The following is a 27,584-nucleotide window of genomic DNA, read 5'->3' as shown; positions in this document are numbered from 1 at the left end:
ATTTAAAATGCATTAAATGATCTGAGATCAGCAGTCTGTCTCCAAAGCCAGTGCACGGCTGTCATGAACCTGCCGGGTCCCGGTGCGAATGCATTTGCGTTCGCATGAAAAATTCAGCAGTCGCTTCAGCTGAGGGTCAGTGAAGCAAAACTTGACACAGAATGTTGCTCTCTGGGACTCTTTTGAGTAGTCATGTGGCTTGTTGCTGTAGTTTTTGCTGATAAACTCCGAGGTCACGTGAGAGATGCGGTGCGTACAGATTCAGCAGTGATGAGCACTAATGATCTGATTCTCTATCAATGAACTCTTACACAGCAGTGAGCCTGTGAATATCATCAAAACTGTCATGATGAGTTTGTCACAGACATTTTTCATCACAAAATCAAATTATATTACAGGTTATATTTCAGGTTTAGAGGAAGGATGTTTAAAGTCCCAGTGAAATAAAAAATGACGATTCTTATTTTTTCATGAAATATTGCAGTGTTTATAGTGAATAGCTTATCAATGTGGGTCATTTTCTTTTTAAAATTCATGTACCCTCATAATCTTCAGTTGAAATCTGAATATGCACTTCTGCCCTGAAATGACTATCCATCTCAAATGACGTAAATTAGACGGCTTGGCCGGAGCATCCGTTAACTCCTCCCCTTAAACTGTCAGTCTGCTGCGGGTTTCATTTCAAAATCAATGCAACAGCTGTTTTTACAATTCGCAGTGAAAAACGCAACTACTTTTCTCCTTTGAATTTCCTTATCACTCGAAAACGTGTCAGAATACGGAAGTGAAAACGATCGCAACTTCTGTTTCACGGGGACTTTAACAAACATCCAGTAATTGAATTTTAATGTGTACATTTTTGCAATTCCTGTACATGATAATGTTGTGTACAAAGCAGTGAATGTCTATTGCTTTTTTCTGTCGTCATAATGCACAATAAAAACACCAGTGTCTGCTTTTGAGTAATCTGATCAGCCTCATTTCCTTCTATTTTTAGTTTCATTTCAGAATTAAGAAAACGTTTCGCAGGAAGGTTATGGATCAAGTGTCTAATGGACTTTAAGGTCAGGTTGGTGGTCAGATTCTGCAAGTCAGAGCCCAGGAGAGTTACTTACACTGACATGAACGTTTTCCGTCAGTTAAACCTGAAGGGAGTCTGTCTCACTGCTATTTTAGGCTTTGCTTTAGGTTTCGGTGAATCTGTGCCCTGATCTGTAATCGGATCAAACTTAGACAGTCCGGATGTTGATTCAGCGGGTCTAAGTGTGTCTGTGTTGGCAGTTTTGGATGGGTTGGTGCATTCGTGATTACGGGTCCAAACTGACTCGGATGTTTATGTTAACCAGATTTGAATAAAGTGACTCAGTTTTTTAAGCTTTAGGGAACTCTGGAATCGTTTAGAGTCAACTTGGAAAATCCAGCTATTAGTTCTTCCTCTAAATACTGTTATTGTAGCGGTCTGGTGCCATATTAACAAAAGGTTCCCATGCTGCTGACTCATACAAACCTGTGAAATCTGTATTTGACCTGCTAGTTTAAACGGGCGTCACTATTTTTGTGTGAAGCACGTGTCAGACGGTTCATATTCTGTTTATGGATGTCTGATCTGAGACTGAAAGTGTCCTACTAACAAATACCAAGCAAAGATTTGTGCCTGTCTAGCCTCAGGTGAAGAACAGGGTACAATGAGTTTTAAAGGGAGAGATGCTGAACACAGAAAGTGCAGCAGGCAGGAAAAGCTCCAGGGGTTCTGCAGGGTCTGTGTGACTGACAGATACAGTGAGAGACTCTGATCACAGGATAGTTCACTGAATACTTTCTGTTCGTTTCATCAGGAAGTTCATCAGTTAGTTACTTGTTATGTTATGTTGATTTTAGTTTGTACAGGGCTCTAGACTAACACTTGAGAGAGGTGGCACTGGTGCTACCAAGTTATTCAGTTGGTGGCACCAGCCCTTAATTTGATAGCACCAGAGTCGTGGGGTGAGGTAAGAAAAAAGAATCACTAAAACTTAATTGAAATGTATTTGATACATTCATAAATCAATTAGAAATTAATACAAATCATTGTTTATGATTGAATTATTTTTGAGTGGATATGTAAACTCTCTTTCAACACTTTACCATATTTAAAGCACATCTGTGAGTGTTTTTGGGCCTGTCCGTTGTCGTTTGATGAACATTATAAACAGAGATCTTTATTATGCTGCTGGCCCTTTAAGAGCTCGCGCAATATACTAGAATACACGTTTTGTTTCCCAACTGTTTGGTCACGAAACTGAATACCTTTACAAGGTTTCTTGTTAATATGGGAATTTTGACGTTATTTTGTGTTTATATGTCCGTTTCAGAGTAAGAAGGCGTGAAAGAGAACTCCGTTTAGTATTTTGTGCTCTGACTCTCTGGGCGCGCGCATATCTCAAACAACCCGCGAGACCTGAAGGCGTTTAGTGATTATTCTTCATGAAAGCTGCATTGATACACGTTTGGCTTCTATCTATGGAGGACTAAACCTGCAAAAATTATAAATAAATGAATGTATAAATAAATAAATATATAAACGAATAAATGTAATAATATGAAAATAAATAAAGGAATGAATGGTTTGATAAAACAAAATAATTCGTTTTAGCTATTATTGATCTTAGCTTTAACTTTTCTTTTCATTTTTTAAATTGATTTATTATTTTTTGTGTCCATTTTTAATTATTTTTAATTATTATTATTTTTTATTTTTAGATTATTTTATTTATCATTTCCTTTTATTTTTACATTTATTTATTTATACGTTTATTTATTTTTATATTTATTTATTATCGCATGTATTTATTTCCACTTTTATTTATTTATTCTTGAATTTATTCTTACTTTTCTGTGTCTTGTATGATAATTAGATGGGTTGGTCTTGCCTACTATTGGTTCAGCGTAGATTGAAGCGTTTGATCGATTACTCTTGACTTGTTTTGGACTAACGTCACGTCACTCACTGATCGTTTGCTTCGTGTATAACGTTAAGTAACTATGGCGGGCGCACAATTAGCTAGAGAGTTACAGCATTTAGCCAATGAAGTCGATAACCATGCATCAAATGACTATGTGTCATTCAGATTAGATGCACTTATTGATGATTTATTACAGATTGACGGCGAGATAAATGACAAAGTTCTTCAAAATCTGTGCGAGTCAGGGGGTGCTAAGGTGGTGACCAAGTTCCGGTTACAGGTCCTCTGCCAAAGAGGTGCATGAACGACCTCAGCAGATTCGTCGATTCTGAAAGCACAAGACGACTTGATATTAAGATGTCTAATAAACACAGACTTTCTTGTTACATGATTTTGACATTCTTGTTAAGATTGCAAATTATTGGTATGATCGCCCGTAACGGCTGAAGCGAGGTGAAAAAATAAATAAAGCGATTTGACACGGGATTCGTACCCATACAATAAAGCGAGGCAGCGTGTCACTACGGTAACAATCACACTAAGCTATTTCGCAATGCTAGCTGCTGCGGATCTTTGCAATAATATCAAGATGTCACACAACAATATGCAGCTGGATGAATCAAGGGAATATGCCCGTCTTAACTTGTGACCTCTGTGTTATTTATCTCTTATGGAATGTAGTTTACGAGTACCGTTTAGTAACCACGTCTTTTTAGAAGGAATGGTTTCCATTTGATGGCCCCTGTAGTGAAAGAACGATGCTCATTACTACCGTGTTAACTTGTGACTTAAGTTCACTATGTCTCAATTCATTTACATTATGTTACATCATGTTACATTAAATCTTTACGCTTTTTCTAACCGAAAGGCTGCTTATAACTATCACTTTGACAAAGCGTTAGCTTGCGACTTCGGTTTACAAGCTCATCTGTGTAGTTAAACCTTATTACATTTTGTGCTTTATGATTTTCACCAGTTGAACTGTAACGCCACCATAGCATAGCACCCTCTGACTCGCACAGACTTTGAATGTGCTGCAAAGAGGCTAACAACCGAGGGAGAACTTTGTCATTTATCTCGCCGTCAATCTGTAATAAATCATCAATAAACGCACCTAATCTGAATGACACACAGTCATTTGATGCATGGTTATCGACTTCATTGGCTAAATGCTGTAACTCTCTAGCTAATTGTGCGCCCGCCATAGTTACTTAACGTTATACACGAAGCAAATGATCAGTGAGTGACGTGACGTTAGTCCAAAGCAAGTCAAGAGTAATCGATCAAACGCTTCAATCTACGCTGAACCAATAGTAGGCAAGACCAACCCATCTAATTATCATACAAGGCACAGAAAAGTAAGAATAAATTCAAGAATAAATAAATAAAAGTGGAAATAAATACATGCGATAATAAATAAATATAAAAATAAATAAACGTATAAATAAATAAATGTAAAAATAAAAGGAAATGATAAATAAAATAATCTAAAAATAAATAATAATAATAATTAAAAATAATTAAAAAATGGACACAAAAAAAAATAAATCAATTTAAAAAATGAAAAGAAAAGTTAAAGCTAAGATCAATAATAGCTAAAACGAATTATTTTGTTTTATCAAACCATTCATTCCTTTATTTATTTTCATATTATTACAGTTATTTGTTTATATATTTATTTATTTATACATTTATTTATTTATAATTTTTGCAGGTTTAGTCCTCCATATCTATCAATAGCGACTTACAAATAAATAGTATTTAGCGTGATGTGTAACGTTTTGTATGCTTTGCAGTATTGTTAGAGAGCTTTATACAATCGTTTAAGTTTAAACACGTGTTTCCTGCATTAGCTTCCATGCATACAATACTGCAACACATTTCGTTATCTTTGCTGTTTTGTACCTTAGCCGAGGAAATTCTTGTATTCTGCATATTTATTTCAGTTGCAAGATTGAGCGCTTCACTCGTCTGCTCTTTCGGTCCTTCGCCTCTACCCGCGAATTACGTCTTTGGGGGCGGGGCCACTGATAGATAAGTGAATGGTTGAAGGAGGGGAGACGAAAATGAATGCGCCGCTTGCGCAATATAACATTTCTGCGCATTAATTTAATAATACGCAAAAATTATATATTGATCAGTTTGGCTGTCGCACCGGTGCGACCATTAAGAAAAACTTGCGACCAAAATGCAAAATGCGACCATTTAGTCGCAGTGTAGAGCCCTGTTGTAATGACACTTTTCCGCATGTTCACAACACAACGTAAAGATAACTTCAAATAAAACTAAACACGAGAATTCGCCTGTCGTTCATTCTTGCTGTGAACGGATTTGAAATGATACACGTTTTTTTCCACATTGGTGTTTGTGGTTTAACAGTTCAGTTTTAATGATTGCACTGGTTATAAAGGACTGTTTAAGAGACGAGACTTTATGAAACATTAGTCAGTTACTGTTGCAGATGCGTTAAACTGTAAACACAGACGTGTGTTCAGGGAGCTGGGATCATCACCTCATATTCACTTTGAAGGTTGTTTATAAGCGGTGCTGTAAACATCACAGTCATGATTTCTTTCATCTCACTTCTGTTTCCTCTCTGATCCAAATATCTCTCCCATGATTTATTCCTTCTGCCTCTCCTCCTCCTTGTCAGCAGAGTTAATTTCCTTTCATTAGAGGAAGTGATGTCATTGATGTCCTGCTCTGCATCTTGCATCATTTCATTGTTATTGTGAGCTCTGAGAGCTGTCTGTCAATTTGTTGTCTGTGTGAATATCAAACATCTGTGAACGCTTATGTGTGTCTCTGAATTCTAAGTGTGTGTGTGTGTGTGTGTGTGTGTGTGTGTGTGTGTGTGTGTACACTGAATCTGCTTTCTAAGAGCATACATGCATTTGATTTTCTTTTATGATGTGGCCTATCATTGATCATGATATTGTTTGTCCCCTAACACCACCCACCCATGTACTTCACCTTTACATTAACCTTTTGTATTCTACCGTTTCAAAACATTATTAGGCTTATGTTATTATATAAATAATATAATTATATTTTTTCTTGTTTGCTGGTGCGACTCTTTTTATTTTTAGAATAAAACATTCTTAGGCCGTGTTCACACTTAACTTCTTTTTTGACAAGAAAAGGTTGATAAAGGCGCTTTTTTTAGTTAAAAAAACGCTGGCCGCGTTTGGTAACAAATAGCAGCCGAACGCCATGACTTCGGAGTGCACGAAGGCAGCCCAGGGAAACAGATAGGCAGTGTAATGGAAGTCTATTTGAATTATAAACAGAGAGCGTCTTTGCAATATCTATTCACATATTTAAAAACTACAATACTAATTTCTCGCTAGAAATATAATCACAAGTTGTTGAAAGTGAAAATTAAACTTGCATTTATACAAAACTATCCTCCAACGGGCGTTTCGGCCACAATAAAAAAATTTCGAGCTTGAGCCTTCTCGACCAATCACGTTTCTCGCATGTTGTTATGGAAACGACAGGTCTCTGTCATTGGTTAGCTGTGAAAAAGGAGCATGATGTAGGGCGTTTTCTTTTGGAAAAGTTGAACTTTTTTCAACCTCAAAAGACGCTCTGAGCTGCAGAAAAAGACACCGGCGCTGGCGTTTAAAAAAGCGCTCGGGACGTTTTTTGAAAACACGGTTTACTCCATAGGATTGTAATGTAAAACAGACTCTAGCAGCTTCGAAAAAGTCTGAACACGGCCTTATTTGTGTTTGTGCGTGTGTCTGTGGTTTTTCGTCACACCTCACTTCTGCATGAAGTGCTTGATGTATTCTCACACTGTCAGATGGTGTTAGGTCTGTGTTTTTACAATTTACAGATGTGTGTGTTTGTGGTCTTCAGCCTGTGAGTGTGCTTGTTTTGTAGTTCTCTCTGCAAAACCCATCATAGAGATGTCGACAGCACCGGTGGTAGCACACTTCCAAGTAACTTAACCAAGAAAAGTTGTGATATAAATATTTCTACAACAGTACTGAGAACAACACAACACAACACAGACGTGTGTTTGTGTCACTTCACTGGGTGATTTAGTATTTAAATTAGTGCATGTTTGTGAAACTGCTCGTCTCTCTCTTTGTTTCTCTCTCTTTATCTCGCTCGCTCTCTCTCTCCGTCTTCAAAAATAACCTGCTCATTTCCCTCTCTCATCCTGTTTTGTGTGACAGTGTGTTTGTGTGAATTTATGTCTGGGTCGTCATTCTCCCCTAAACAAAAGCAAACGCATTAAGTAAATTTTGTATGACAACATGAATATATTTCATGGATTTGCTAAAAATGTGTTTGTGTTGATTAGACCAACTTATGTGTTTGTGTTTCAATAAACCCAACAGCTCAATGCGTTTAGAAACACGCCTGCGGTCTATCATCTCTGTGTGGCTGCTGGATGTGTTTGATGTGTCTGATGGACCGTGTGTATGTGATGCAAAACGAATCGTTACTTTTTATGATTTCAGTTATTATGCAAGAAGTCTGAGGCAACACAAGACTGTAGTGTTTTTGTATCCCGTGTGCCACCTTGGTCTGTGGTTCATTGAGACAGTTTAAATGACATGTTAAATGACCAATCAGAGGTCATGTTGTGACTATTTAGGGGCCATGCAGGGTTTTTCCTGGCTCAAAATGAGGCGGAGGTGGTGCCATCCTGATCTTGTACACACACACACGTAGGCCTACCGTACCTTTTAGTGTCTTAACCAAAGTGACTTTGAGTTTGACATATTAAAAGTTCTAATAAAATTAGATAAAAATGACAATTATTAAGTTATATAAAACATTACTTTTATTCAACCAAACAGAAATGTTTTTTTAATCAAATAAAGCTTTTTTATCATTTTCAACTAACTTTTCAGCCCACAATAGCCAACTGAATTAACCAGTCTTTCAAAATGAGCAAAGCTCATTCACATCTTGCATTCTCTGTGGTTCACTTTAAATGATTCAAGGATCTCTTATATTCGCTAGTGACTGAAAAGTTCAATAGTTTAAATGAATCTGTTCAAATGAGTCATTCGTGTGCGAGTCGTTCTAAACGCAATGTGTGTTCATACTGGCGAACTCGCTGTGTACAGTATACGCTGATTCAACGATCCAACTGGACAGCTAAAGACATTACAATGATGTACGTCATGTTAATTTAAGTCTGTTAAATGCACTCAGCATTTCTTGTGAAGACTCGCAACATAATTTTGGCGAAAGCCTGAGGCGGCACGACATTTGACGGAGGCGGTCGCCTCCAATTTCTCTATGCAGGAAAAACCCTGCCATGGTAAAGTCCTGTGTCCACTAGGGTTTTAATCTGAGAAAAATTGGAATGTAACGATTCCCCGTGAGCCGGTTGAAAATCGATTATAATATGTGACAGTTGAGATGTTATTTGAATCGTTAATACATGTTATGAACAGCAGGGGCCGCTGTGTTTACTGCAAACTTGGAAAATGTGGATATGCTGATATTTCTTACGGCCGTTTCATAACGCACGCTTAAGCAGCGTGTATGTGGAGCGGGTGCAGCGCATAGGGAGAGCCACGGGTACCACGTTCAACCACAATTTCACATTACGTTATTTTAAATGCATCTATGAGCAAAATTTCCAGTGGATTTGTTTTATCCACCTTATTCATGCTCTTTTAGATCCACGTAGTACAAATTCTAATTAAAAAGCCATTGTGCTTTGAAGGATACAATTTAAGTCGCTAAAGGGTTAACTTACCATAGGAGAGAGTTATTGAGAGTTATTTATTGTTTTTCTCTCACACATACGCAATATAAGCATATAACATGATGTCTCTGTAGTTTTATCATTTTTTTTCATAAGGTTATGATGACAGTGGGGTTTAGACAGTACACTGACAGCATAATGCGATCGTTTTCCCCTCGTTCATGTGCAATAAGCATAACATTTAAGATATACTTGTATTATAACTCCTTTAAATGTGCTGGCTGTTGTGGTTTGGCCAAAAAAACTCGTGACAAAAGTGTTTTTGGAAGTCATGGCGGCTGTTAAAAACACATTAGACACCACTTACATGCTTTAAAGGTAAAAGTGTTACTTTTTCCTGTCAATCCATGTGCACTTTGACTGTAAAGAGTGCACTGTCGCTTTAAGTGAGCGTGAGCAGCGCAGCAAAAATAGACTCGGCGGCGAAATGATTGCTGGACTGCTGCTTACGTGCCGTTTGCGCGTGTGGTATGAATGCTCTCATCTGTTAACATGGATGCCGAAAAAATTAGGCGCTACTGCTTACGCGTTCGGTGTGAAACGGGCGTTAAATGTAAAAAAATCCAAGAAAAGCACAGACGAAGTATTAGTTTGTTTATTTTAAAGAGACGTTTGTATTATTCAACGTTTTACACAAAGCATGTCACGTGTCAGTGTCAGTTTTTTTTTTTATGTAACACTTTCATTGCAAACAAAAACTTGCTTCAGGCAAAAGTTTTGTCTGATTTATGAATGAAAAAATCTTTTTTTTTGTTAATAAGGCGTACAGATTTCACTGATCAGACTGAATCACCCTGAATAGTTTTTGAATGAACTCACACACTGTTTTGGCACAAATTAATTTCGGGTTACAGTAATAAAACCCTCTTTGACACAGTAAAAGAGTGACTGTGATGGAGCTGTTAAGAGGTGTTTTTTTTTGTTAACACATTTAATGAGTTACATCAGGGGGCGGATTTTTCATTAAGGCCATTACACACCCTTTTATTCCATAAACACCCAGAGGTCTGATGAAAACTGCGTACTAAAGAAGGGCTAGAAAGTAAATGTTTATGTCAGACGTTAACGCTTTAGAATATTTCAGCTGAGAAGAAAAATTATGAATAAAAGACAGATGGCGCTTGAGACATTTTACTCTTGTAGGCAGAAACAGGGATGCATATGATCTCTGATGGGGGTTTCAGAGACCACCTGTCTGCCAGTGATCTATGAATGATTCATGAAATTAGAAATACTCAGTATTCATTTTCATACATGTACACGTGTGTTATCGCGTGCACACCAACACCATCATTACAGAATCATAAGCCACAATTTTCTTTCTTTCTTTCTTTCTTTCTTTCTTTCTTTCTTTCTTTCTTTCTTTCTTTCTTTCTTTCTTTCTTTCTTTCTTTCTTTCTTTCTTGCTTGCTTGCTTGCTTGCTTCCTTTCTTGCTTCCATCCTTCCTTCCTTCCTTCCTTCCTTCCTTCCTTCCTTCCTTCCTTCCTTCCTTCCTTCCTTCCTTCCTTCCTCCCTTCCTTCCTTCCATCCTTCCTTCCTTCCTTCCTTCCTTCCTTCCTCCTTCCTTCCTTCCTTCCTTCCTTCCTTCCTTCCTTCCTTCCTTCCTTCCTTCCTTCCTTCCTTCCTTCCTTCCTTCCTTCCTTCCTTCCTTCCTTCCTTCCTTCCTTCCTTCCTTCCTTCCTTCCTTCCTTCCTTCCTTCCTTCCTTCCTTCCTTCCTTCCTTCCTTCCTTCCTTCCTTCCTTCCTTCCTTCCTTCCTTCCTTCCTTCCTTCCTTCCTTCCTTCCTTCCTTCCTTCCTTCCTTCCTTCCTTCCTTCCTTCCTTCCCCTCTTTCTTTCTTATTTCTTTCCTTCCTTCCTTCCTTCCTTCCTTTCTTTCTTTCTTTCTTTCTTTCTTTCTTTCTTTCTTTCTTTCTTTCTTTCTTTCTTCCTTCCTTCCTCCCATCATTCCTTCCTTCCTTTTCTTTCTTTCTTTCTTTCTTTCTTTCTTTCTTTCTTTCTTTCTTTCTTTCTTTCTTTCTTTCTTTCTTTCTTTCTTTCTTTCTTTCTTTCTTTCAATTACGGATCAGTATAAATGAGATTATGATAATTTACTGTGCTCAGATCCATTAAGCACATGAGGTTCTGGTGTAATCGAGCGGCAGTTGTGAGGAACGGACCCTAAACCTGACCTCTGTATGTGCATGTGAGATCAGAGAACAGGGCAGTGTGTGTGTGTGTCTTGCGCAGGTGTCTATCAAAGAGGATCTGAATGAAAAGACCTGATTTAAAACTGTGTTTTAATGATGAATTGTGTGATGTGTTTCATGTGTAAATATTGGAGTTGCTTTAGTATTTAGCAAGTATATTCGTTCATAAAATTAGTATTTGTTCAGTGTGTTTAAGTCGCTAAAGAGTGTGTGTATATAAGCATATTTTCAGGTAGCCCAAGTATCAAAAGATAACTTTAAAAATGATATTTTCCTAAGGCAAATGAAATGTTCTCATTACTGTAATGCCAAACTATGTTGTAGTTACAATAATAAGAGAATTAGGATTGAGAATAATCAGAGCGTTTCTCTGAAGAGCTGCCGGAGAACTGGACGGACACGCGGGAGACTCTGTTGGAGGGGATGGTCTTTCAGCTGAAGTATTTGGGCATGACACTGGTACAGGAACCCAAAGGAGAAGAGCTCTCGGCAGTCGCTGTGAAGAGAATCGTCGCCACAGTAAGACGCATCCACACAAGCACCATCATCTCTACTGTATGTCCTGAATGAATCTTTTGAACTGGATCTTTTTACAGGTTCATTAAAAGATTCATTCTCAGAATAATAAAAATCATGTGGAATCATTTGTGTCTTTTAGCATGGATTGGTAAGCAACCACCTAGTACATCTTAGCAACCATCCAGACCACCCTAGACTCAATGGGTCTCATTAACTAATAATCACGTAGATATTCGTATTTGAACTTCTCACGAAAGCTTCCCACCTAATTCACAACACGTGCGTACGCACAGGAATCCGTTCTTAACCTCGACCTAATGTTTGTGAATTTGGAGTATTTTAAATGAGCGGCCGCGTGCACAAGTTTAGTCATTTGCATAAAACACACCCAGTCCATCTCCATATTAGGGCTTTCCGCCTAACCTTTCCTTTACCCCCTGTAGTCACTTAAGTCAAAGATACCCTGTCTACAGACGCGCACTCGCAAGTAATTCCATGTGAGCAGTCCTCAAAATCAGTTCATACACAATAAAACACCTTTTATACAGACACACAGTTTAAAGAGTTGTCGTTAGCCGGCTGTAAAAGCGCTGTTGTTCAGAGAAACCTTGCAGCTCGAGCTATCGTCTGACGCAGCTTTTCTTACTCTTTCACTGTATATGATGAAATCATTTTAAAATTAATTATACATCCAAGCGTAATATATATACTGTATATATATATATATATATATATATATTTATATACATAAGAGACTGGTGACTTTTGCGTACGTGTGCTATCAGCTGTTCCTATCTTTTTTCTTATATTTAGGATAATATTTAGTACGAAAGATTTAGTGAATCCTAGACTTGTTCGTCGAAACGTTCGTACGCAGGTTTCACAAACAAATTTGTGCGTACGCATGCTTAGTGATTGAGACCCAATGTGTGTGCAGTTAAGCACCACTCTCATTTTCCTCAGCAATTAAAATCATAATAGGTTATTGGATTTGTAATGTTAACAATGCAAAGAGATACACAGCAAATTTCGTTCGGACGGTGCTGCAAAAATGGGCGGGAGCGATTCCTCCATCATTTACATTTCTGTACCGAGAGGTCACGCTGTGACGTTTTGATCTTTTATTGGTCTCACGCACTCACGTGACGCGAATTCGCAGGTCAGAGTTCACCAAACTTGAACTTTGCTACGCAGCGAAATGTGAAATATCTTCGGAGGGGCTTGCGTTTCCAGTCTGTCGCATTCGCATGCCTATGAATGGAAGTCAATGGAATTAAAAGTCAAGTGTGACCGTGACTTTAGGCTGTAAAAAATCTGTTGCATTCCAGTGACATTATGTCACTGTTTTAGGTGTGTGTGTGTGTGTGTGTGTTTTAGTGTGTATAACAGCAGATGTAAGGGTGAAATAACTGTACAGCAGTTTACTTGCGACTGAATGTAGTTTTATTTGGTTGTTTTAAATGTAACAAATTAACATTCAACATGAGTCTGAAATTACAATTTTTGCTTCTGCCTCACAAATAAAAGTGCATTAAAAACTAAAGAATTTCATATGATTATCATGAGGATTTACTGTTGTGTAACTGTCCTATTTAAATAATATTTAGCAATGTCATAAGATCTTTTCTTAAGATTCTCTTAAGAAAATATCATATTTTTCATTATAAGAAAACTCTGAAAACCAAAAAAACGACATAATCGAAACATTCGAGAGGAGACATTATAATACTTTTTAATGCCAAGTTTTTATAATTTATGTTAAAAACATTGTCACGTTGTTTCTCTCTCTCAGGCTAAAGCGAGTGGTAAGAAGCTTCAGAAGGTGACGCTAAAGGTTTCTCCTCGAGGAATTGTTCTCCATGATGGCGTATCAAATCAGCTGATAGAGAACATATCCATATACAGGTGAGTCACCTGCAGCGGCCACCTGTCATGTTTTTACCTGACCGTAATTTCAGCCAAACAATCTTGCTGCAAATTAAATAAAAATATACTACGATAAATAAAATACTGTAGAAATCAAGTTTGCAAATTGCCAAGACAACAAGAAACGATGGTTGAACTTGCCTTAATAGTCTTAAAAAGCCTTAAAAATCTTACATTTTTATATTAAAAACGATTTAACCAGTCGTGGATTTCCATCCTTCTCGCTCTAGCAATAAGACGAAATGAGTCGTTGTTGCCCCCTAAATTTCTGCCATCCATCATTTAGAAGGATGCTGTCTGAAGAGACGGAGACCGATGTTTGTATAAGAAACCTCTATCGATCTGCTTTAGTGTGTCTGAGTCTAAGGCCAGACGTGTTGTGACCCTCACGTGAGGCCATGGCTGTTATTGTTAGCACACACACATTCAGTGTGCAGCTCTGTACGTGCCGGTAGTCTCGCGATGAACACTGACTCCAGTAATGGTCAAACAAAAAGAAAATGCAGTCAATATCTGTCACCCTTTTCCGTGTCAAGCACATTTCTTCCTCAAATTTGCCTCACAAGAACGAGGATATCTTTTTTTACACGATGTAAATGAGATTTATGCATGAGCTCGTGTGGGACTGGATTTGGCTGCAACAGTTTTCACAAATGAGGGAATCCCGGTTGTAAGACGGCTGTTTTGTGGCATCTGGTCCTAATCAGAAAAAGGTGTGTGTACGTTTGCATGTTTTTTTTAATGCGAAACGGGCCAGATGGCAGTCGTCCATCATTAGCCCCTCCCTGCTGCTGTGGGTCCGCCTTCTGACAGGCTGAGCCAACTGTCAATCAAGGCAATCCACATGGGAGTTCACTATTCAATTCAATTCAATTGTATTTATATAGCGCGTTTCACGATGTGCATTGTTCCAAAGCAGCTTTACAGGAGAAAATAAGAAAAACAGAAAAGGTCAAACACAGCACATTGCACGGTGGTTTATAGAACAAGCAAGATCATTCTAGTAAATAATATCTGATAAATGCAGTCTCCCGGCGAGCCAGCCAACACGGCCCTCTGGCGAGGAACCCAAACTCCAATGAGAAATAAATGGAGACAAACCACCTCGGGAGAAACCAGTCTCAGCCGGGAGGGCCAGGTCTCCTCTGACGCGTCACAGCTGCACTCGGTGACTTTGATTAAAAGTAAATGTTTATGAACGTTTTCCGTTTACATTTATGCATTTGGCAGACACTTGTCTCAAAAGCATTGTGCTCAGATACAGTTAATTGTACGTGTGTTCAATTTTCTGTGGGACACAAAAGCAGATGTTTTGAATGTTGAACATGTTGAAAAATGACACGGCAGCTTTAAATGTGATAAAGGTTTTGAAGTTTAGAGTAACGTTTATCTAATGACACCAGTTAAGTGTTTCTTTTGTTTATCTGATCTGGTGTGTGTCTGCAGGATATCGTACTGTACGGCAGATAAAATGCATGACAAAGTGTTCGCCTACATCGCTCAGACTCAAGGCAGCGAGACGCTGGAGTGCCACGCATACCTCTGTGCCAAGAAGAAGGTGGTGAGTGTTGGGAGTGTTTCATGTGTGCGTGTGTGGCCATAAATCTGTGCGTAGCGAGACACACCCTGTGTTTCCTTCCTTTTTCGAATTTAGCAGTATATGTTGAGTCTAAACTTCCTCTGAAAGAGAGACAGATAGTTTACAACTGCTGTTTTCTACCACATGACAGTAATGACACGTTAAAACCCCTCCATCTCTCTCTCTCTCTCTCTCTCTCTCTCTGTCTGTAAGGCTCAGGCCGTGACATTAACCGTGGCCCAGGCCTTCCGTGTGGCGTTCGAGTTTTGGCAGGCTGCTAAAGAAGGTACTCTCATCCGTTTCTCTTTTTCTCCTTTTAGACTTGTAAAAGCTTTTTGAAAACTGAATTGCAAAAATATTTACCCAGATATTCCCCGTCTGCCATTGGTTGACAAACAGAAGCCTACGGCATTGGTGGCAACCTCATGAGTTTTATTTTGGAGCAAATACACATTGAGAGATATGTTAAATATCATCAAAAATAACGAGCTGTATTTCAATTGACTTGTATGTACCAGCCACGTATGTGACATGTGATCAACTGTAATATCTTAATAGGGGTAGTTCACCCAAAAGTGAAATACTGATTCTTTCAAATCAGTAAATCATTTGCTCATCCTCATGTCATTCCAAACCTGTATGAATCTTCTGCAGTACACAAAAGAAGATATTTTGAAGAATGTTGAATGAACATTTTATGAACACAAAGCCAAAGAGACATTTCTCAAAATATCTTCTTTTTGTGTTCTACAGAAGAAAGAGTTACATACAGATTTAAAACCACATGAGGGTGAATAAACGATGACAGAATTTTTAATTTTGGTTGAACTATCTCTTCAAAAAACACTTAACTGTATATTAACTGTATTTCATTTACCGCCACAGAAATGAAAAATGATTTTATTGTGCGAGTCACTCGCTAAAGGCAGCTCTTATTGTACAGCTCAGCAGATCTTTTGTGTAATTTTCTGCATGTTTGAACATGCATACGTGTGTGTTGAGGCTTGTAAAGGTTTTCTTTTCTCTGTACCTGACTGCTTACTGCATGAACCGATCATCTAGCACAGTGGTTCTCAAACTGGGGGCCCCAAGATGCACCGGGGGGGCCACAGATTTTGGCAATTTTTAATGAAAAATAGAAATTTATGATAACTTTTGTGCAGTCAAACGTCAGAAAAATAAGACCACCACCCAAAAGAATTGATGTTCCAGCATTGTATAACTGAATGTGTTTTTGGTTCAATTAAAATTCTAAGTTCAAGATTATAAGTCTTTATTTGGGGGGGCCGCAAAGCGATGCACACTACACAAAGGGGGCCTCGCAATGAAAAAGTTTGAGAACCACTGACCTAGCAGAAATCAGACTCTCTCTCTCTGTGTCTCTTGTGTGTCTCTCGCTCAGAGAAAGAGAAAGGGAAGCAGGTGAAGTGTGTGTCAGATGAAGAAGCAGCGAGCAGCTCTCCGTCTGATAGTTCAGCGAGTTTGGGAAGCGTGAGAGGAGGAGGTGAGCACACAGATTTTGTCTCATCTGTTTCAATGCAGTCTGCTGAGAGCTCACGTGAATGAAAGGGCTTCATGTTAACACTTTAAAGTTTCATGTTAATGGAGGCGGATCATTAAATAATGTTAATTAGACAAATAATTGAAATAAAATTGGAATGTGCTTGTGGCTAATAGTTTTACACAAAATAAGATAAATAAGGGGTCACATGACACGGCTAAAACGAATATTATGGTTTGTTTTAGATGTAATGCAATGTCTATACACGATTTAAGGTTCAAAAACGCTGTATTTTCCACATACCGTGCATGTTTGCATCTTCTCTTTTTGCAATTTTACGTGTCTAATACATGCATGAGCAACTAGTTATAACACACCAAAGACACAGAAAAACACGTTCGCGCCATATGACTCCTTTAATGCACATACTCATCTAATGTTTGACAACCAGAAAGTGTTTCTAACGAAACATCCAAATACAAAATCTTATTGTGATTAATCTCATAAATGATCCTTTCATTATTTAAAGCCCCACAAACAACGTTTTGTGAAATGTTTTACTTGAAAAGTGTATTTGTGCTATCTCGCGTGGATTTAAATGGCACTTAGTTTGACATGTTTTATTCTAGTACGATCCAGCACATGCAGAAGTTCCCCTGATTGCTTTTCAGGATGTGCTGAGTGATTATTCTCCTTAATCTGCTTTTTTTTGCCTCTCTTCTGCTGAAACTCAACCCACACAACTCCACCAAAAGCTTGTGTTTCATTCACTGCTTCCAGCTGACCGAGCTTAACCCTGGTTTTTCCCTATTTTTAAATTAACTCTATGAACTCAAAATTAAGTCTATGAAGACTGAATGAAATATCGAAATACTTTTTAATCGATATATATCATATTTATTTAAAGTTAAAATGACATTTCATGCAGTGTGATGTGTTGCTGTGTGTGAATCTAAGCGAATAAAAAAGTTATTGGCTTGGGAAAAAACGAATCGACTCTGAATCACACGAACGAGTCGTCTGTGGTTCGAATTCCGTGTAATGCCCGCCTAGGTTCCATAGGCACGCGGTAGACCAATCACAGCAGACTAGATCATCTGACCAATCAGATCAGAGTAGGCTGACAGAAAGGAGGGGACTAGACCGATGAATCGCCGAACGAATCATTTGAGAGTCAGTCAAGAAGTAAGGTAATAAGAACTGCCTATCACCGTGTCTACACCGGAGGCGACATGACAACCTTTAATATTATTTTCTTAATGTTACATGTAAAAAAATTGTAAAGATATTCGTTTAACATTTTGATTTGCTTATTAATGTTTTCGTTATAAATGTATTTTGTTCAAACGTTTGCGTAATGTTAAAAAACTGAAACAGGAAGTTCTTCTGGAGCAGCATTGTTTACGTCTTCCAAAATGATCTATAATGTTAAACTAATTTGTTTACAAAGTGTTTTATTTTGCTTACATTTGACCAAATGAATACTAGGCAAAATAGTACACTACAATATCAATATAAAGTCAAAATATATGTTGGTAAATGTTAGTCCTTATCACTAAAAAATTATATGTGTCTGAAAATAGTTTTAAGTGATGAAATGAATTTTGCACATATTTACACAATTGGACGGTTTAAATTGATTCACAGAACTGATTCATGGACAGAAATACAACTCTAATCCATGACATTTTCCTTGTTCCACTTAAATACTCTGGTATTTATCACATAAAAGTATTAGCATCCGGTACCATCGCTGAACCGCGGTGCCGCCACATTAACTTTTGTGTAGGGGTGCCAAGCGACCCTGACTAGCGTTTGAGATTCTCAGGTTACAGAATCTGATCTCGGAAAGCAGATTCAGTGAATGAATAAACCCTTATGGACCAGCGTTCTGTGTGTCACATGAGACGAACATGAGTGTATGTATGTGTGTGCCTGAATAAAGAGCTGTGTGTCAGTTAATGCCCATCAGATATCAGAACCCGACCGGCAGACATAAGTAGATATCAGGTGTGTGTGTGTAAACTCTTGGTGGCCTCTTTCATGTCCTCTCATGAAAAATGACCCAGTGATGGATTAGATTTGAGTCGGAACAGAAAGCACACGTGAGAGATTTGACGGTGTGTTTGTTTGGCTCTGTGAGGCGTGTCGGTGCTTGATGTCGAGAAGAAATGATTCACGCCGTGAGCTACTACATGCACAGATCTTTCAGGTCTGGAGATGTGATAGTGGATGGTTACTGTAGCTTGGTGTCATCTTGTGGTGAAATATCTGGGCTTAGAAATGAAAGAACCTGCCCGTGTCCAGCTTGTAAACCATGCGTCTAAAGTGAATGCTGGTCAATTAAAGACTTGTAGAGAAATAAATGTGTAAATTCTGTAATATAAGTTGATGATGGTTTGCTTGTTTCTTGTGTGTGTGTGTGTGTGTGTGTGTGTGTGTGTGTGTAGAGGTGGCCACGGGGAATCTTCTGGATCTTGGAGCTGGTGTGAAAGATCACTCACGACAGAACCACACACACCCTGCACAGAACTTCAGTACAGAAAACAACAACACTGTATGGGTAAGAGCACACACGCACACACACACGCGCACGCGTCTGGTTTATTATCTCCGTGGGGACAGTCCATAGGCGTAATGTTTTTTATACTGTACAAACTGTATATTTTATCCCCTACCCTACCCCTAAACCTAAAGATCATAGAAAACTTTTTGCATTTTTAGATTTTTAAAAAATGTTTTAAAATAAGCTTTTTTGCCCATGAGGACCTCAATTTTGGTCCCCACGGTGACACGAGTCCCCATGTGTTGGTGTGCATTCAGGTTTAGGTCCCCACCGGGATATGAACACACACACACACACACACACACAGAGTGTTGTGTGTATATCTACATAATGACGACCTTTGTCATGTATTTTTCAGGAACTGGAGGATGGTCTAGATGAAGCCTTCTCAAGGTAATGAGACTAATTTCTGCAATAATATCTCTTTTTTTATCCGACTGCTAAATGACACTTTTACTCTAACCTTACCAACCTTCCTCTACTGTAACTGTAGCAGTGAAGGGCACGAATGTTTCAGATGCTGTTATATGTGAGTGTTGGTCTGCTCCTAGAATAAACTCTTTGCTTGGTCTTATATAATGCAGTCTATTTTTATGCTCTGCTTTGAGTATCATAAAAAGAGGTGTGTTTCCCGAACAACGACATAACTCGCTGGTTAACCACCATAGTACAATGCGTCGTTGAGGAAATTAACGATGTTGTTACGACTGTTTCCCGAAACCGTAGTGACTCTTTCCCCTGTCAGAGATCAATTGTTTGAACCAAGTTGGTTCAGCAATCTAGTCAATGACGCCACACAGGCGGTGGAGTAATGACGTCTACTAATAAATACGTTCAGATTGAAATAATGTCAAATTCTTGCTGTAAATAACGTACTGTAGATTGCATTTAAAGGCTACTTTTGTTATTCTATTTTTGTTTTCTGTTGTTCTATTTCACGATATTTCATTCATTTATGAGTTTCCTCCTACGTCACTCCGCCCAGTGATTCCCCAGGGTCCTAGAGCACATAATGTTCATGCGCACGCGCACTTTAAAAAAAACAGCGCTTCTATTTTCTTGCCAAACCAAAAGACATTGAATTTGTATATATTTAGAATGATGGATATAGAATGCACGGCATGTTGCTTGCTTACTTTATTCAAAAGCACGATGTCATAATCAGTGTTGGGTAAGTTACTCTGAAAAAGTAATTAATTACTAGTTACTAATTACATATTCAATGGTGTAATTAGATTACTGTAAAAATTACTCTCTCCAAAAAGTATTTAGTTACTTATTACTAATTACTTTCTATATCCTACATCAACCTTGATTAGTTAAGTGATTCAAGGATAGGCACGAAAGAGCTCTTTTAATTCATTCAAATAAATAATATTAAACTACATAAAGTACTCTTATTAACTGACCAAAGTATTACAAATGTGAGAATTATACATTAAAGCACAGATTTTAAAGTTAGACTTTGATTTTTGATGTCAATTCCTCTATTGCACACACACATATATTACACAAAGTATTTAGTTTAATTACATCGAAAGTAACCGTAATTAAATTACAGAAAAAATAAGAGTAATCCCTTTACTTTTTCAAGGGAAAAGTAATTAAATTACAGTAACTAATTACTTAGTAACTAGTTACACCCAACACTGGTCATAATAATAAGGAACGATGCTTCTAACCACGCCTCTAGACCTGTAGTTCAAACCACGCAACGTTGCAACGCTGCTTGCGATTGATCGTTGGAACGATGGTTTCGGGAAACACACGAATCGTTGAACTATGCTGGAATGACGGAACTCGGACCATAGTTGGCTAACGATGCTTTGGGAAACGCACCCCTGAGCGGTAACAAGAGGTGCAGAAATAAAATCGAATGGCAGTGGTTGATATTTGTTGAATAACACTCTTCAACCAGCTACTTCTTCTACAAAATTTGACTGACTTTTGCACATTTTCTTCTATCGCTATTTCTTCTGGTGTTTAAAATAATAGCATCCATCTTCCTCCTCATTGCTTCACTGTGATTGGATGACCTTTTTTGTTACTGAAAATAAAGTTAAAAAAGTGACATAGCTCAGTGAACTACTTTAAGTACATTTTTAAAAATATACATCACTTGAATCTCAAAAGATCAAGAAAAAGTTGAGCCCTCATGACCGAATCTTCTGCTTAATAAAACACACACATCGTACAGTTGTAATAATGATTAGGTCATGTTTAAAGTAACTGTGATTTGCATACTAATGACACCAATTTGAAAGTCATTTTAATTGCAATCCAAACAAGAGCGGTTTAATGATTTGTAATGATGGTCATTATTCTTATAAATACACATTGAGTCTCGTTCCTCTAGAGATTTCCAGACACAAGATGAGCCGTTTAACATCGGCAATGGGAGGGTTTACTCCGTCTCCGCTCAGCGCTGATTATTTGCCACGTCCAATAATTAAACACGCTAGCTTTTAATCAAACGCAATACTTCATTAATCTCCATTCACAGTCATTCTGGCAGACAACAACGTTTCTAATCAAGGGTGAATTGCGATGAATAAATCTCTGTTTGTCTTAAGCAAAGATAGGACTTTAGATGTAGCTTAAAGGATTTTGTGGACATAATCGTCCTGGACTTCAGTTGCAGTAATACATGTTTGATTCTGAAACTATGAACTGCAATTGTTGGTCAGTTCAAAATGAAAATTCTGTCATCATTTATTCAATCTCACATGCTTCAAAACCCGTATGGGACTCTTTCTTCTGTGGAACACAAGATATTTTGAGAAAATGGTTTTGTGTCCATACAATGGAAGTCAATGGGGGCCAATGTGGTTTGTTTACCAAAGTTCTTTTGAAATGACGCGGAACTCATTTCCATTTTGGGGAAAACTATACCTTTAATGAACCTAACTATTTTACTATTTCTATAAGAAATGTGAATGCATAGGTATTTAGCGAAACACTGTTTTGACCAATCACAGATTGGCTTCTTGAAACCTATCAGTTACAATTGGTTAAGGTCCTTTAACATCAGTTCCTAAGGGCCCGACCTGATTTCTTCACCCGAACATCAACCTTTGCCCATTGCTTGCTCAATAATTTCCTTGAAGAATCCTTGAAATGAAAAAGAAGCGCTACTGTGATGGTTGCAGACTAAGCATGAGATGTGAGATCATGTTGACATGAAGCTAATATTCTGTACGATCTGTTTTCTCATGCCCGTCTTGTTTACCCCTTCAGCCGCAGTCTGGATAGTTTTGAGTCCAACACAGGTAAACCTGAGCTGTAGAGATAGCTGACTGTTCTCTAGTCTTCATCCGTCATCATAATCCACCGTGATCATCCACTACGTCACATTAGTCCAGTTCTCCCGTGTACTGTGTTCTTGGCCTGTTCAGAACCCTGTCCTGGATTTTGTTTTGTTCATGGTTCTCTGCCAGGAGAAACGTCGGTTTCATCTTCACATTTACATCTGTCTTATTTGTAGCTGACTGTTTCATGCCATCGTCACAGCGTTTGTTATATAGGCCTTAAGTTGGGTAGATGCCATATTTAAACTGACGTAAATGATACAGAGGCTATTAAGTACAGCTCTTTTATGGGTTTTGTTGTGTACCTTGAAGTATTTGATGGTTTTATTGTTACTGAAGCGTTTGACAGCACACATCCTCATTTATTGACAAGAGATGTTTTACAATTTTTTGTAAAGTTTGAAATATCATGACATTACGATAGTGTTTTAGTGCCACATAAAAATAATATACAGTACAATGATGAGAATATGACTTTATTCTCGAAATATTATGACTTTATTCTTGTTTTGCTATGACTTAATTCTTGGAATTTTGATTATCAAAATATTACAACTTCAATCTCGTAATGCGCTGTGCTTATTCTAAAAATTGTGACTTTAATCTAGTACTGCTACATTATTCTGGAATTTCTTTTGACATTATTTTTTAAAATATTACGATATCTCAACGACTGCCACAACTTTATTCTCAAAATAGTACGACTTCAATCTTGTAACGCTACGACTTCATTCGCAAAATGAATCTTGTAATGCTACATTGTTGTTATTGGAGATTTTGACTTCACTGTAATTTTGACTTTATCTCGCAATGCTATGACTTAATTCTCAAAATTGTACGACTTTAAATCTCAGAACGCTGTAACTTAATTCTCAAAATTGTACGACTTTAAATCTCAGAACGCTGTAACTTAATTCTCAAAATTGTACGACTTTAAATCTCAGAACGCTGTAACTTAATTCTCAAAATTTTGACACACTAAACAGGCTTTTATGCATGTACTACAGTATATTTTTCAAGAAGTGCTAGATTCTTTCGTTCTTTAGTTTTTTGAGAATTTCTAAATAGAAAAAAAAATTGTTTTACTGATTTTTATTTAAACTCTATTTACAAACTCACAACACACAGTAATGGTCAATAACTTTAATTTATTGAAAGACATTTGTTTTCTGAAAAACATAATACTTTGCACATGATGATAGCACATTGTGTGTATCGTATTGCTACAAAAACGACGACTTCAATCTTGTAATGCTACATTATTGTTATTGGAAATTTTGACTTCAATGAAATTTTGACTTTATCTCGCAATGCTTTGACTTTAATCTCAAAATTTACGACTTTAAATCTCATTTCGCTGTGACTTAATTATCGAAATTTTGACTCACACTTAACAGACTTTTATTCATGTACCACATTACATTTTTAAACTCTGAAGTGCTAGATTCTTTCATTCTTGCGTTTTTTGAGAATTTCTAAATAAAAATCAGCAAAAAATATTTCCTTTTTTTATTCTTGTTTATTTAAATTCTATTTACAAACTCACAACACACAGTAATTGTCAATAGCCTTAATTTATTGAAAGACATTTGTTCTCTGACTTGATTCCCGCAATTTTGACTCTCATAGTCTTTTTTTTTTTACGGGGCCTTAAAACACTGTTGTATGACACGGAGTAAATAATATACAAATAAAAAATGTTAAGGTGAAAATCCCTTTACCACATCACTGTTTCTTACAGCCTCATTTTCATGCGTCAAATGTAAAATGGCGTCTGCTCTTACTGAGGTCCATTACAGACAGGACAGGGTTTCCCAAACAACGTTTTTGTGTTCGCAGAAACTCAAAGGTTTGAATTTACCTAAAGAAATTAAACCTCATTTTCTCTGAATTTTAGTAAAGAAAAGAATAAAAGCATTACTTCGTGTGCATGAATTGTGTTCAATCGAAAGAATCATTTAAGATCTCATTCCTGAACTGTTGTTGATCAGTCCCATCCATATATTATCAATAATACAAGCAACATTATTTTATAAAGTACACCCGAACAGACTAAAGCAGAGTTCACATGTATATTTAATGTGTTGTTTCTGCATTACAACCAATATTTTGAAGCTCATTTGGAGAATTTGTGTGGTTTCTGTCCTGTATCTTAGAGTTTGACATGTGTCTCAGACATTTGTGTATGTGTTTTTCTCCAAAGACTCGCTCAGTCTCGCACTAACCCCCAGGTGCTGGACATTGGGGTAAACCCTCAAGACTGCAACACCGAGGAGTGCTTGTCGCCTAGCAACTGGGACAAAGCTGATGTTGAGGCTGCCGACGGCGAGGATGCGTTCGCATTTGGAGAGGCGATTTGAGGGTGAGGGGCGAAGGGGAATGAGCTAATGATACACAAAGGGAATCAACCTCGCTGTTATCTGCGTAGCGCCGTCCGGTGGCTGAAGCTGGAACTGCGTCCAGCATGTTGGCAAAGCTAACATGACTTCTGTAAGAGCACAGACCAAAGCAATACGGTATAACAGTATATTATTTGCCATTGGTATTTTTACAAATATTTTAATTGTGTTGTGACATTAACATTTTGTGTTTCTTTGTCTTTGAATACAACTTGTATGTATGTATGTATGTATGTACAGTATGTATGTATATGAAAATATCTGTTTTATGTTAGATCATTTATTATTACATTATTATTTGAATGCATTTCAGTAATAATGCTTGCTTTGCAGTTCTATGCAGTGGAATGTCAGATACATTTTTTTGTGAGATCAGCACTGTATGATCTCTGGTTGGGACTCTTTCAGGGTTGTGTGGAGCTGGTTGAAGCGCCGGTGAAGGTTTTCATGCGGCAGTTCCCTGCCCTCAGATGTATGAGAAACATACAATTATAAAAAGAGAGATTGAATGAATTCTTGAAATGGTTTAATGAACACGATAGACAACAAGCAGGGTATTTATATGAGACAATCTTATTTTTTGCTATTAGACTGTATTTTTGCACTGTCTGTGTATTTCTAAAGCTCATGATGTCATTCAGGTAATCAAGGTAGTTACAAACTTTTTTCTGCTTGTTACGCAAACATATGTTTGCTTATTGTTAATGTTTCATTGTGTCATTTGTACTTCCCATACAAACAGTACTGTGGCAGTACCACAGTAGTGATGGAATCGGATGGTACTATGGTCCTTTTTATATACCATGGTAATGTCTGATTGCCGTAATCATGTCTTTTTACTATAAGGTACTTCAAAAACTATGATATTGATATTTACCATCATAGCAGTAACCAAAAGGTTGATTTCAGTGTCACTTTACATCTATAGCCAAGACCTACCTGCAATGAGAACCGTAATATATAATTTTCTGAATTGTATTATTCATGTCAAGATAACAGTAATAATCATCAGCCGTGAACTGACTGAAATATAACATTGTGGATTTGCTTTTAACTGTGATTTAATTGCTGTCCAAAGATATGCAGTGGTTTACATTGAAGCTTGTTTGTATTTTGTAACTATTTAGCTTGCATTGGAGCTTTTATATCTCTCAACATATCAACGTTTTCATTAATCATTTCATGTTCTTTGTCATATTTAAAATTAAAGCAATTCTACAAAAGTGCTGCTTGTTGACTGTGGTTAAGATCCATTGCGCCATCTAGTGGTGAAATGAACGCAGTGCAAGTTGTACTTGCGTAGCGTTCTGTTGGATAAAATTAAGAGGTTTTTTTTTTTCAATTCTTGAATTTAAAGATGGAGCAATCTGTAAATTTTGTCACTGTTATTGTTTGAGACAAAATTGGAGCTTACTCATCTACGTGAAGTCAAATGACGTCAAACGTTTACGTGAAAGAAACCTACCGATATTGAGCACTAATTTTATGTACTTAATTGATTTTTGTTTATTTTTAAGCTATGGATATGTTCTTTATAAGTGATTTAAACTCACTGTGCCAGGTCGGCTACTCACTGCCTCCTTCAGAAAAAAGAGATTAACTTAAATGAATACTTCACCCAAAAATGAAAATTCTGTCTTCATTTACTCACCCTTAAGTTGTTCCAAATCTGTATAAATGTCTTTGTTCTGATGAACACAAAAGAAGATATTTTGAAGAATGTAGGAAAGCAAACCGTTCACTTTTGACTACCCATCTTCCTACTAGTCAATGGGGTCCAAGAACTGTTTGGTTACAAGCATTCTTCCAAATATCTTTCTCTGCGTTCATCAGAACAAAGAAATGTATACAGGTTTGGAACAACTCGAGGGTCAGTAAATAATAACTTGTGCCTTTAATAAAAGGGAATCTTACCAGTACCAGTGTTCTCTTCTTTGGCCTTGACAACTGAATATTTCGTTTAATATTGTATATTATTCATTTCCATTACAATTCAAAGAGTAATATTTAATAATTCCATAATATTTATATTAAATGTTACAAACATTATGTAAAGAGTTTATTTGTAAAAACCGATAACTACATGTTTTTCTATGCTTTCATTGTGTTTGGAGTATTTTAAAGTTATCATCACTTAATCAAAATAACCAAACTGCAGTTTGATATTACTCTGAATGCACAATAAAAAACATGTTTTATGATACCTAAAAAACCGAAAATACCTGTTTTTGCAAATAAACTCTTATTATTATATATGAATTAGCCTAAATACATTGACGCTTGTTTCTTCTCTGTGATTATTTAGTTTGCTTTGGAGTATTGGACTTGTTGCTATTAGTATTTTCATGTTCATGGCCCTCTTTCTGAAAAAAGAATGTATCCTAACGATGACGGTTATAAGAAACTTTATTGCGCCCTCTAGTGGTGGAATTATTGAAGTGCTGTTAGAATGTGTATTTGGGGCATAGTTAAGTGGTAAGCACATCACATGTAATCTCTCTTTTTGGCGAAACCTCTAAATTGACAACTGACTTTGTTTTGTACAGTATGTAGGGAGTGAGGATCTATAGATTTGAATGTCATTGAAACCAAGTGAAGAGGAATTAAAAAGATGGATAAAATGATGTTTGTTTTCACCTGATACACGACCGGTACACAGTATGTCATGTACAAACAAAAGTGATACAATACGCTTTTAGAAACTTCTTTTCAAAGTAAGGCGATTATTTTTTTACAAATATTAAAAGAAATGAACACAAATTAAATTAGGTGACATGGACGTAGGCCTATGTCTCTCATGACCTGCATTCGCTAACTTATTTTAACATGGATCTTATTGCTCTGGCTTGTAATCAGACACAGATAATGTTAATTTGATTTGTCCGGTTTACTGCGAGACTTCAGAAGCTCGAACAC

General features: G+C 37.2%; 1 protein-coding gene across 2 annotated transcripts in view; it reads left to right on the top strand.

Annotated features, from left to right (window-relative positions):
* ldlrap1b (low density lipoprotein receptor adaptor protein 1b) overlaps positions 1 to 25,916 on the top strand; it is a 36,738-nt gene extending 10,822 nt beyond the window's left edge. The window contains exons 2-10 of one of the 2 annotated variants that reach the window (XM_057342336.1): positions 11,247 to 11,389; positions 13,182 to 13,294; positions 14,762 to 14,876; positions 15,108 to 15,180; positions 16,297 to 16,398; positions 18,846 to 18,958; positions 19,320 to 19,354; positions 22,199 to 22,230; positions 24,473 to 24,645. In XM_057342336.1, coding sequence (XP_057198319.1) covers positions 11,247 to 11,389; positions 13,182 to 13,294; positions 14,762 to 14,876; positions 15,108 to 15,180; positions 16,297 to 16,398; positions 18,846 to 18,958; positions 19,320 to 19,354; positions 22,199 to 22,230; positions 24,473 to 24,519 — 773 coding nt within the window. In that variant the 3' untranslated portion in view covers positions 24,520 to 24,645. Of the gene's footprint in view, positions 1 to 11,246; positions 11,390 to 13,181; positions 13,295 to 14,761; positions 14,877 to 15,107; positions 15,181 to 16,296; positions 16,399 to 18,845; positions 18,959 to 19,319; positions 19,355 to 22,198; positions 22,231 to 24,472 lie in introns of both variants that reach the window. The other variant, XM_057342335.1, reaches the window with a different exon arrangement.
* The last annotated feature ends 1,668 nt before the right edge of the window (positions 25,917 to 27,584 follow it).

This window comes from Triplophysa rosa, linkage group LG9 (assembly GCF_024868665.1).
Source record: "Triplophysa rosa linkage group LG9, Trosa_1v2, whole genome shotgun sequence".
NCBI classification, from domain to species: Eukaryota; Metazoa; Chordata; class Actinopteri; order Cypriniformes; family Nemacheilidae; genus Triplophysa; species Triplophysa rosa.
The sequence above is the reverse complement of the archived record's forward strand: the minus strand, read 5'-3'. Positions and strand labels throughout refer to the sequence as shown.